This window comes from Echinops telfairi, unplaced genomic scaffold (assembly GCF_000313985.2).
Source record: "Echinops telfairi isolate 266 unplaced genomic scaffold, ASM31398v2 ScPeMD7_23;HRSCAF=83, whole genome shotgun sequence".
Classification (NCBI taxonomy): Eukaryota; Metazoa; Chordata; class Mammalia; order Afrosoricida; family Tenrecidae; genus Echinops; species Echinops telfairi.
This window is the reverse complement of record NW_022103920.1, coordinates 57999419-58010769: the sequence shown is the minus strand read 5'-3', so window position 1 is coordinate 58010769 and position 11351 is coordinate 57999419. Positions and strand designations below refer to the sequence as shown.

Below are 11351 nucleotides of genomic sequence, written 5' to 3'. Positions count from 1 at the left end.
GGAATGGCTGTTGGTTTCGAACTGCTGACCTTGAGGATTGCAGCCCAACGTGTAGCACACTTTTTGTCCCCCACAACAAAAAACAAGCGATTCCTCTGCATCGGGCAGACACATTAATGGCGGTAATCACTTTATCAGGCTGCACAATTCCCGTGGCCGGCAACGATGTCTCCGCGGCCTGTAACCCGCCGGCAGTCGAGCTCCACAGCGGCGCAGGAGACCCGGGCCTCTCCCTCTAAACCCGCCTCCCGGCGCTCAGCACGGTCCTCGGCCGCCCCCCGCTGGCACCCTGGGGTAACGCAGCCGCGGGTCCGGGAGACGCCGCCGGGGGGCGCAGGGCGGAAACGTCACCTCTGCGCGCGGCCCGAGGCGGAAGTTTGCTTGGTCCACTTCCGCCTGTCGTTTGCACTCGGGCCTCCAGACCAGGAAGTCAGCCCATCTGCAGCACTTGGGTACAGCTGAGTGGTAGGTGTGGATTCTCTGGGGCCCTGCTTTTTTTCTCCTTCCCCTTCCTGTTTTTAAAAGAGACCGGTCGGCGTGATTGATGTACAGCGAGATCCCATGCCCGCACAGCGCTTGTCGAGTTGCTTTTGAGGGAGGAAGAGCGATGGGAGAGTTGCTTTTGAGGGAGGAGACCCATGGTACGGAGTTAACCATGCTTTTGAATTTAAAGGACCTCCTTGCCTTCAAATCCGGCTCTTCGGCTTGCTTACCAGCTGTGTAAGACAAGCTAGTAAGGGTGTTCGGGGGCGTTGCCGATTTTATAATTTGGGAGTTCCTAAGGGACCCGATGGTGCGATGGGTTAAGCGTTGGTCTGCTAACCTCAACGTTCGCGATAAAAACCCACCAGCCACTCCGAGGCATGAGGAAGTCTGCTCTTGTGAAGATTTACAATATTAAAAACCTTGCACAGGGTCCCCATGAATCCCTGTGATGCCATTGGTTGGGTGGGCTTATGTCCCATTTTGAAAAGGTTGGGCATTGAATAAAACTGTAAACAAAGCATGTAGCTATGGTTTTACAAATCAAACCCGAGGTTCCGTCGTAGGCGTATAGTTGCTCTTTTCTTCTCACTATATTTGAGAAATACCAAGTTTCCAAGAGTTAATGCGTATCATGGGAATATCAGCAGTGTTAGGACTCGTCCTGTTTTTCTTTCACAGTCCTGATCCTGTCATGTCTCCCTCCGCCCCCTCCTTTCCCATCTCTAGGGACAGCTAATTTTGAGCCCATCCTCTGGAGAGATGCAAAACCCCATTTCTTAGGACAAATGAGGTGAGAAATATATTGCTGTAAATATCTCCAAAGTATTTAGCTGACGTGAAAAGTCATAGTGGAAAGTAGTACCCTGGGCCCCGTGGCTAGCTCTTTCTAGGAAAGGCTTCCATAATATGCTGGTTTGAAGCAGAAGAGCATCCAAAGCCTCTTTTTTTTTTTTTCCCCCATAGACCTCACAAATTACAAGCATAGACAATTTCAGTATACTTGCCAGCTATCTCTTGGGATGTTTTTGATTCTTTTAAAATGTTTGAGAGACTGATCGAAATAAATCTTAGACTATGTTTGGAATTTATAGATTGAGACAGTTGATCTTACTTACGTTAGATTATTTAAATACTTCCGTTGCTAGATGTTATAGGAGTGTTTTGAATGGGAATTTAGTACTAAAAGTGTCAAATACTGACTTTCTTAAATTTTGACTTATTTTGGTGTAAAAATTAGGAAATAGATATAGTTAATATATATTTTCAAGGAAAGGAAACAAAAACTAAGTAATCTCTATCTCCATCACTTTTATTTTTAACTTAGACAAATTTAATGCATTATTTTTTGGTCTGGAAAATGACACAAATTTATTAAATAAAATGAGCCCAATTGTTTCTCTTAGCACACACAGCTAACCCTTGAACAACACGTATTTGAACTACACAGGTCCACTTAGTGTATTTCCTTTAAGAAGTAATATTGGAAAATTTTGTGGAGGTTTGTGACACTTTGAAAACACAGATGAACTAACTATGAAGCCTAGAAATAATTGGAAAAGTTAAGAAAAAGTTAGGTATGTCACAAATGCATAAAATAGGCAGATACTAGCTTATTTTAGCATTTGTTACCACAAAATATACAAATCTATTATAAATGTTATACAGGGCAGCATCTGAAGTCAAGAGAAATGTCAACCAGAAGAGACTCGGTACTTGGTCATAAGTGTGTGAGTTAACTTCCATCCAGACTGTACCAATCACAGGGTGGAAACAGCATCCTGTTGCTGTTGATGTGAGCACCGGGGTTGGGAGTCCCCACTGACTGTGCCGCATGAGCAGTTCGTTTTCCCAGTAAATTATGTATCATTGTAAAACTTGATCTCTTACGATTCTCATGTACTTTTCATCATGTTTACTGTAATCCTGTAACCCTTGAAGAACACCATAGGACCCATACAAAGTGCCATTAGTGATACCAGAAGTGCCCCCAAGAAGCCTAGAAAAGTCATGACACGACAAGAAAAAGTTGACTTGCTCGATAAGTACCGTATATTGAGGTCTTGAGATGATGTAGTTGCCCACAATTTCGAGATCAATCCAATGTAAGGATCATTAAAAAGAAATTCATGAAGCTGTCGCTCCAATTCTGCCAGCAGGCATGAAAACCTTGTACTTTTTGGGAAACCCCTTTCAACTCATTGACAGGGAGCTTCTCTGCAGGTGTAGGGTTGGTGTAAGAAACACATACATACTCCTAGGCTCTAATATGATTCCAGAAACAGTGAGGTCATTGGGTGAAGTCTTGGAAGCTGGAAATTTAATGCCAGCCAACTGAGAACTCACTGCCATCGAGTTAGTTCCGACTTACAGCCACCCTTAGGACCCAGTAAAACTATCCCTGTTGGTTTCTGAGTCTGGAACTCTTTGTGGGAATAGAAAGCCTTGTCTTTCTCCAGAGGAGTGGCTGGCAGTTTCAAACTGTTTACCTTGTGGTTCGCAGCCCAATATGTAACCATCCACTACCAGGACTCCTAATGCCAGCCAAGGCTTTGATAATTTTAGAAAGAGGGTTGGCTTAAAAAATGTGGAGGTAGTAACTGTGCTGACCAAGAGGCCAAGGTTCTCAGGTTCTCTTAAGAAAATCACGGAGGGCAAAGGACATCTGCCTCAACCGGGTTTTAGTGCAGGTGAAAGGGCTCTGCTCTGGAAAGCATGCTCCAGAGGACATTCCTTCCTAGCCACGAGAAGTCAGCACCAGCATTGAGGGCTTACTAGAAGATGACTGGAGGGAGAGGAGCGCTCCCATCCAGCGTCGGACAAAGAGGGAGAAGACAGAAGAAGTAGAGCCAGAAAACAAATTGACATTAGACCAACCTGGCAGGGAGGCCTCTGGGTTCCCCTGGCTTTCCTATTGTCAAGAGGCAGGTCCCAGACATACCTTTGTGCTCCATCCTCCTTTACTGATTCTGACACCAAACTGTTCCTCCCACGACACTTTACTTCTATTCATTGCAATGGCCACATAGAACTCACAGATAATACAGTTAAGGGGGTTTAATAGGTAAGTTAATAGACCAGCCCAAGTCAGGATCCATAGACAATAAGGATACAGGTCTACAGCAACACCTCTTCTTAGCCAGTCTCCAAATCTCTCTGATCCTCAGCCTCTCAGCCACATGGCCCCGAGAGCCGTGCCTCTGTGGACTCCGCGCCTGTTGCTCTGCCTCACAGCCCCATGGTGCCAGTGCTGCTCCTCGCGCTCTGCCCCTCAGTCGGGGCCTCCCCCACGTCAGACAGACACCTGGAACACGCTCTGCCCGGAGTCTTAGGAATTCTCTCAGAGCAATGCCTGTGATGGAGGCCTAGTGTTTGTCTGTTCGCAGACCACACCCACAGGGAAACAGAGTGGGGACTAAGTCACACCCTCTAGTACAGTCTAAAGATTCATCCCACCTTAATCCTGCACCAGAGAATGCCCTCCAAAATGGGACTGTAGGCTCAGGCAGAGTCCACGGGAGGAATTATGGCCGACAGGGCTATAGTGATTGACCACGTCTCAGGTTGCGATTCTGTGAGACCACTTTGGACACCTTTTCTGACTTGGGCCCCTCTGTGGTGCTGGCACTGAGACGGAGTCAAATGGGGGAAGAAGCATTGGTACTGCAGGAAACCTTTCTTGAGAGAGTTGGAAATTGCTGTGCACTCCCATAGAGCTGTACCCCACCTCTTCCAGCTCCTCCAGCTCTTCTGCCTTGCCACCCCGAGACAGGAAGGGCTCTGTGAAGGGCCCTTGTGTATACAGTGTGAATACAGTAAGCTAGAGCAAAGAAATGTTAAGGCAATCAACAAAGAGGAGAAAACCCATTTACAGTGCTGTACTGTGTTCGCCAGGGCTGTAAGTTGATGAGTCATGTTCACGCTGAGAATGCTGACTCAGAGGAGTCAGAGAAGGGGCTGGCCTTGCACTGCAATTTCTTGGGTCTCTACTCCATATTCCCCCTCATTCACATTGATATGATTTTTTGTTCGGAGTCTTTGATGCCTGATATCTGATCTCATCGACACCTTATGATCACACAGGTTAGTGTGCTTATTTCATGTAGGTATTGTTGCTTCTCAGGTAGATGGCCTTTAAGCCTTTAAGACCCCAGATGCTATATCTTTTGATAGATAGGCACCATCAGCTCTCTTCCCCACATTTGCTTATGCACCCACCATGTTTTTAGCGATCATGTCAGGTAAGGTGAGTATCACAGAATGCCAGGTTATTAGAACAAAGTGTTCTTTCATTGAGGGAGTACTTGAGTGGAGGCCCAATGTCCGCCTGCTGCCTTAATACTTAACAAATAAATAGGTGTACATAAATTGATTTCCCTATCATTATATATAAATATATTTACATATGTACATGCCTGTATTTAGACGGCTTTAAATATCCTTTGCCTCCTGTTTCTTTCCTCTATTTCTGTTTACTTTCCTCTTGTCCCACTATCATGTTCAGTCTTCATTTGTGTTTCAGTAATTCTCTCAACTACATTGCCCTTGATGAAGCCCCACCAGGCATCCTATGCCCTCCTCACCATTGATTTTAGATCCCTTGGGTTTGTTAACACCCACTTCCTTTCCCCATCTCCCTCTCCCAGTGTCCCCCTGGAACCTTTAGTCCCATGGTTTTCTCCTCCAGATTGTTTATCTCCCCTATCTTATTTAGATAGACATGCAGAGACAATAACAAGCACAAAAACAAGACTGAGAAAAACAAAATAACAAAAGAAAACAACCAAAAAATAACCCCAAAACAACAACAACAAAAACCGACAAAAAGAGTAAAACCTACAAATAGTTCCAGGTCTGTTTGTTGACCTTTAGGAGTGTTTTCTGGTTGAGTCTGATGGGGTGCTATACCCGGGCCCCAAATTCTATTTTTGATATTCCCCAGGGACTTCATTGCTTTGCTCCCCTTGCTGCTCTGTTACATGCCCTTAGTGTTTCACCCTGGTCTAACTGTACTATTTTGATGTACAATATAAAATGTAAATAAAAAGTAGAAGACTTTAAAGGCTAATACAAGTATAAATTGGAGTTTCACTGTTTCTGCATCCTCTTGTCCTCCTTAGATAACACTGGCTTCATCTGCAGCTGGCAGTGTTGTGTCGCTTTAACCAGGAGCAGTCCCCCTTGAGCATCTGGAACAGAGACCAAGCTGCTGAGCTATTTGAGGTGGAACCTTCTTCATTCTTTAGAAAACCAAAAACCTCAAACCAAACCAGAGCAAAAAACCCACTGCCACTGAGTAGATTCTGACTCATAGCGATCCTGTAGTAGAGAGTGGAACTGCCCCTTTGGCTTTCTGAGGCTGTGCACCTTTAGGGAGCAGAAAGCCTCATCCTTCTCTTCTAGAATGGCTAGTTGATTTAAATTCCCAGTTTTGCTTTTAGTAGCCCAACTACATCATCATCAGGGCTCCTTAGAAGGAAGCTCTTATTTTTAAGGTTATAAATTCCTGTAGCTCAGAAGAGTATATAGTTAGACAGGGTAGTAGGTGGAGGTGTGAAGAAGAATGAACTCAGTAGGTACTGAGCAATTGTATGTGCTTCTGAATGATAATTGGTTCAAAGTAGGACTTTGAACTCATTCTAACCATCTCAGTCAGGGTGGAGGGAGCAAAATTGGAACAGACCTGACTTTTTACAATTTGAATGATGCAGAATGATAACTAGAGTGGGAAAAATTAGGGGTCAAGATCCTGATGCGAGAGATTTGGATTACTGCCAGGACATATTCCAAATCATGTAGTCAACTGCCATCTTTGAGGTGGGTGCTATTGTCTCTGACTCTGCTGGGAAAGAGATTTGGTTCACTTCACAGGCTGCCTTTGCTTTCTAAGAGGCAAATTACATTTCTAGCAGGCTGTTGGCTTCTCATTTTTCCCATTCCAGCTATCATGTCAGTTAAACTGTGTTTTACAAAATCAACTACTTCCCAATTGGCCATAACTGACCCAGGAAGAACAAGCTTGAAGCTGCGTTAGTGAGTGTTCTGCATTTTGGCATCGATGGTATTTGAGTCTACAATTTCGGAATTTTTCCCTTCGGTCTTTGTAAACTATGTGAGCTCCGGAAATGCTCTTAGCCCACAATCTAAATTCTTGTTACAATTGGAGTAGCTGAAAGGACTGAAACCAAGACTCTTTCTTGGCAGCTGATCTGGCAGCAGTGTCCTGACTTTAGGGCTGGAGCCGTCCCTCTCTTGTCTATTTTTGCTCTATGGAGAAGGGAAAAGGTCCACTTTAAGTCACTGAAAGTCTGTTATCCCAAACCGAACTCACTGACATCTAGTTGGATCAAGAGCTAATTTTTTCACAACTGTATATTCTGAGGAGAAAGTACAATCTAAAAAATAAATAGCAGTGCTCCTTTAATGGTTATCATACTTCCACATTTTGTATTCCTTTTTTGAACCATGCTGACAAGCAGTATTGGGCAGTATTTAGGTGGTTTGTAGAAGCTACATGTGCTGTGAAACAGTCACAGACATCCCTGGAGTAGTCTTGTGTACCTTGGTGATGGGGTGGGGGAAGAGGATTTGTATGTGTTTATTGTTTTTGTGCCATTTACCAGCAGAATTCCACACGTGGTGGACTATGTGAAAGAAACACCTTTTATGTGTTCATATATTTCCATGGCAACTCCTAAAACTGAGTCCCGGCCAGCGCCAGCGCCGCCGCCGCCGCCGCCGCCACCGCCGCCTCCCTCGGTCCTTTTGAAGGTGGAAGTTACTTGAAAGTTGTTAAATTAGAACCAAGGGGTCTCACTAGAAAACTGAGTGAGATGGAGATTAAAATCAGCTGTCGAGCCAGAGGTCTTGTTGAGCTAAGGAAGCAGTAGTTTCAAAGAGAATACAACTAGAAAGAAATATTTCAGCTGGAAATCAGACAGTCTGGGGTGTTGGTTTTGTGAACCAACTGGGGTTAGAGTTCGAAAACTAGTAGGTCCGAACAAGGAAGAGACAGGAGCAAGAGGAAGCGGGTTTTACCTGTGGACGGGGCGAGAACTAAGACCTGGCAAGCTGGGGCACATGACAAGTGAGGTACCAGTTACTGGGAAGAAGCTGAAGATTGGGAACCAGGATGACAAAGCATAGAGGGAGAAGCATCGATAGCTGGTTGGGGTGGCCAAGGAGGACCGTGTCCTTGTTTTATTCTCAGAGAATAAACCAAGCAGTATGAAGGAGGGATCATTCCGGGGCAGAGATGATGCCGCCTGGCTTTGTTTATGCCCAGAGTGGGAGCAGACCAAAGGCACGGGTGAAGACCAGGAGCAGTGTGCTAGGGGGTTGAATCGTTACTACAGCACCGGGAGAGCTTCAGCCATAGGTATGTTCTTTCACAAGCGACCATGATGCTGATAGGATAATGGTATAGTCATTCAGTTGTTTAACACTAAGTTGTTTGCTTAATATCGTGTATGTTGTTTTACACAGCATTCCAAGAAGCTTGGTCTACCTGAACACCATGGCAGGAAGGAACGTGCTGTATATGAGAAGTAACCTCCTGGGTTCACGATGTTGGGTCATCCAGTCGTCAACAGAAATCCTCTTCAATTCAGCGTCATGTAGACTTTTTGGTGTGAAGTGTCATACTGTGAATGGCGAATCTTCAGAGAAAAAGGAACTACTGAATAACCTGCTTACTATGGGAGTAGATATTGACATGGCGAAGAAACGACAGCCTGGAGTTTTTAATAGGATGGTTACTAATGAGCAGGACCTGAAGATGTTCCTTTTGTCCAAGGGAGCTAGCAGAGAAGCGATCGCTAGCATCATATCAAGATACCCACGAGCCATAATACGCACATCTGAAAGTCTTTCCAAACGGTGGGATCTGTGGAGAAAGATTATGGCATCAGATCTTGACGTTGTCAGCATTTTGGAGCGTTCTCCGGAATCCTTTTTTCGGTCTGATAACAACCTAAACTTAGAGAATAATATAAAGTTCTTCTACTCAGTTGGATTGACCCAGAAATGCCTTTGCCGATTGTTAACCAACGCTCCACGGAGCTTTTCCAATAGTCTGGAGCTGAATAAACAGATGGTTGCATTTTTACAAGCAGTCTCTTTGTCCTTGGACCACAAAGATCCTGCAGATTTTGTCAGAAAGTTAATTTTTAAAAATCCTTTTATTTTAATCCAGAGCACCAAACGAGTGAAAGCAAACATTGAGTTTTTACAGTCAACTTTCAGCTTGACCAGCAAGGAACTGCTGGCTCTGATATGTGGCCCGGGAGCCTACACCCTAGACCTTTCCAATGACTATGTCAAAAGAAACTACACAAATATCAAAAAGAAGCTGATTTCTCTTGGGTGTTCTGAAGAAGAGGTTCAGAAGTTTGTCTTAAGATACCCAGATATGATCTTCTTGGCCGAGAAGAAGTTTAATGATAAAATAGACTACCTCATACAAGAAAAAATTGACATTTCACAAATAATTGAAAGTCCGCGGGTTCTGGATTCAAGCCTAAGTACTTTAAAAACTAGAATCAAAGAACTGACAAATGCTGGCTATAACTTGAATACATCCAGTATTGCGCTTCTGTCTTGGAGTCTAAATAGATATAAAGCTAAATTAAATAAGTTAAATGGGTAGGGAATTGTGTCGGGGAATTAAAAAAAAAGGTCTTATGTGTAATCATACCATTTTGTATTGAATTTGGACCTTTCACAAAGGATGAGTACATGGTCTATGGCTAACAGTCTAAGCATTATGGCTTTTATTTGAAAAATCTGACTCGACTCCTTCCCCGTGAGACTGTAATGCACCATTCCTCACTGGACTAAGTCACTCAGTAGGGCCTAGTCAAGATCTGGAGAGAAAAATGCGAACAGCAGAACCTAGCCCTAATCTTTGACACCAGACATTGTTAGTCAGTGCAAGCAAGGTAAGATAGCAGGATTGGATTATTAGACTGTAGATCACGGCAGAAGCCCAGTTGCCTGACATTGGAGAGGGATGCGCTGAGCTGTGACTTTGGCTTGGCTTCTCAAGACCGTTTCTGGATGGACTGGTTCCTGGGTGTGACTGGCCATTGGGTGACTGGAGCCAGGGGTTCTTAACTGGCCAAGAGATCTGTGGTCTGAGGCTGTTTAATCACACCTTAGTTTATTCTTCCTTAACTTTGGAACTGGTGCAGGACTGAGCTGTGATATTATCAAATGTGAGGACCAGAGGCACTCTGGTTAGGCATGCTGGCATAACCAGGCCAGCTGGTTATTATTATTATTATTTGCTTTTTGTTTGTTTCCATGTTGATACTCCCCAGAATGATGCTCTCACCTCTTCCTTCTGGTCCTTTCAAGATGGCTGCTTTTATTGCTTGATTCCACAGGGTCCCCCCTCCCCTCTTCAATTAATAGAGGTTGTTAATGGAATAAAATGAAAAAAACTAAAATGCATTGTTTTAAATTGTTAAATTTAAACATGCTAATAAACCATGTTTTTATTAGCAGAGACTTTTAGCCTTAGAGTAATTTCTGAATGGAAATTGGTAGTTATAGAAGATCTGATACAATCCCATTTTCTGTCTTAGTTGCACTATAAATAAGATAGGTATTGGAAGGAGTCCATTCTTAATAGTAATCTTGAATGAATATTGATGAGCTTATGTATATGAATTGTCTTGTGTTGATTATGAAAAACATCATAAAAAATTTAAGATGGTGGATGAGAGTTCTTCCTCCTCCATTGATTAATTCTAGTGTTACCCTAATTACTGTCCAGGTTCTATTGTAAGGAGTCCTGCTGGTTTAGTGGGCCACATGTTGGGCTGCTAACCACAAGTTCAGCAGTTTGAAACCACTTGCTGCCCTGGGAGATGAGGCTTTCTGCTGCCATAAAAATGTGCAGCCTCCGAAACCCACAGGGGCAGTCCTCTGTCCTACAGATAGATAGGGTTGTGATGAATTGGAATCAACTGTCTGGTGGTGAGTTTAGTTATGGTTTTTGGTGGGTACCTTCAATTTATGTCAGCCATGATGTCTCATTTTGTTTAACTTTGCAATTGAAATTAACTTTATTCTATGTTCAAACACAATCATTGTAAACACCATTGAACAATACAAAGAACAAAGTCCCAGCTAACCTGTTTTATCCTGATGTTGAGGAAATATCTTCAATTCTTAGTTTGCAAACAGTTTTATTAAACCAAGAACTAATTTTTAACCCAGTGATGAATGGCGTCAGTAGGTTTTTGCCACGATTTGTTTGACTTAGACCTGTGTTGACTATAAGGAGTCCTGATAGGGCAGTGGTCAAGCATTCCGGTGCTAACCTAAAGTGGTTCACTTACCAGCTGCTCTTGGGGGACACGTGGCAGTCTGTTCCCATAAAGTTTCAGAGTCTTGGAAACCTTATTATTGGTGCTAATACACTGCTATATTTAATTTATCAATCTTTTATGTATTATTATTTTCTATTTTAAGTATTAGTAAATGAGTATTCAAGGTATTGATAGTGTTCTACCACAATTTTTTGTGGTTCTTTTTGGCAGAGGGGTGCCACTTTGCCAGGTTTTTGAGTCAGGGTGTGATAGCCTCATGAGATTAAGTTGGAAGATTTTTGTTTTTTCCCCCCTCAGCGGAACCGCTCAAAAACTAGAAATTATCCAGTTCTTTACAGTTTGACAGAACTTGCCTGTAAAATTAAGCTGAGCTCGTTCAGGATAGAGCTTTGACAGCATGGCACAATTGTTGTGAAGTCTTGTATAAATATGGAGGCTTGACCTCTGAGTTAGTTAATTGTGCCAGCCTGGCCGATAATCACATGTGGGGCTGGTTGAAAGGCGGAGGGATAAATGGGTGGTGAAGCCTCG

The 11351-nt window shown here is 43.5% G+C and overlaps 1 protein-coding gene across 3 annotated transcripts; it reads left to right on the top strand.

The window, feature by feature from the left end:
• Positions 1–412: 412 nt before the first annotated feature.
• On the top strand, positions 413–9927 carry MTERF1 (mitochondrial transcription termination factor 1). Of its 3 annotated transcripts, XM_045288821.1 has the most exons (4): positions 413–465; positions 1213–1276; positions 5604–5706; positions 7969–9927. In XM_045288821.1, exon 4 carries the CDS (start codon positions 8000–8002, stop codon positions 9128–9130), a length of 1131 nt encoding a protein of 376 aa, XP_045144756.1. In that variant the 5' UTR covers positions 413–465; positions 1213–1276; positions 5604–5706; positions 7969–7999; the 3' UTR covers positions 9131–9927. The 3 variants fall into 3 exon arrangements, with proteins under 3 accessions (XP_045144756.1, XP_045144755.1, XP_004702860.1); XM_045288820.1 differs by lacking the exon at positions 5604–5706 and having other exon boundaries at positions 419–465; XM_004702803.3 differs by lacking the exons at positions 413–465; positions 1213–1276; positions 5604–5706 and adding an exon at positions 7253–7861.
• The last annotated feature ends 1424 nt before the right edge of the window (positions 9928–11351 follow it).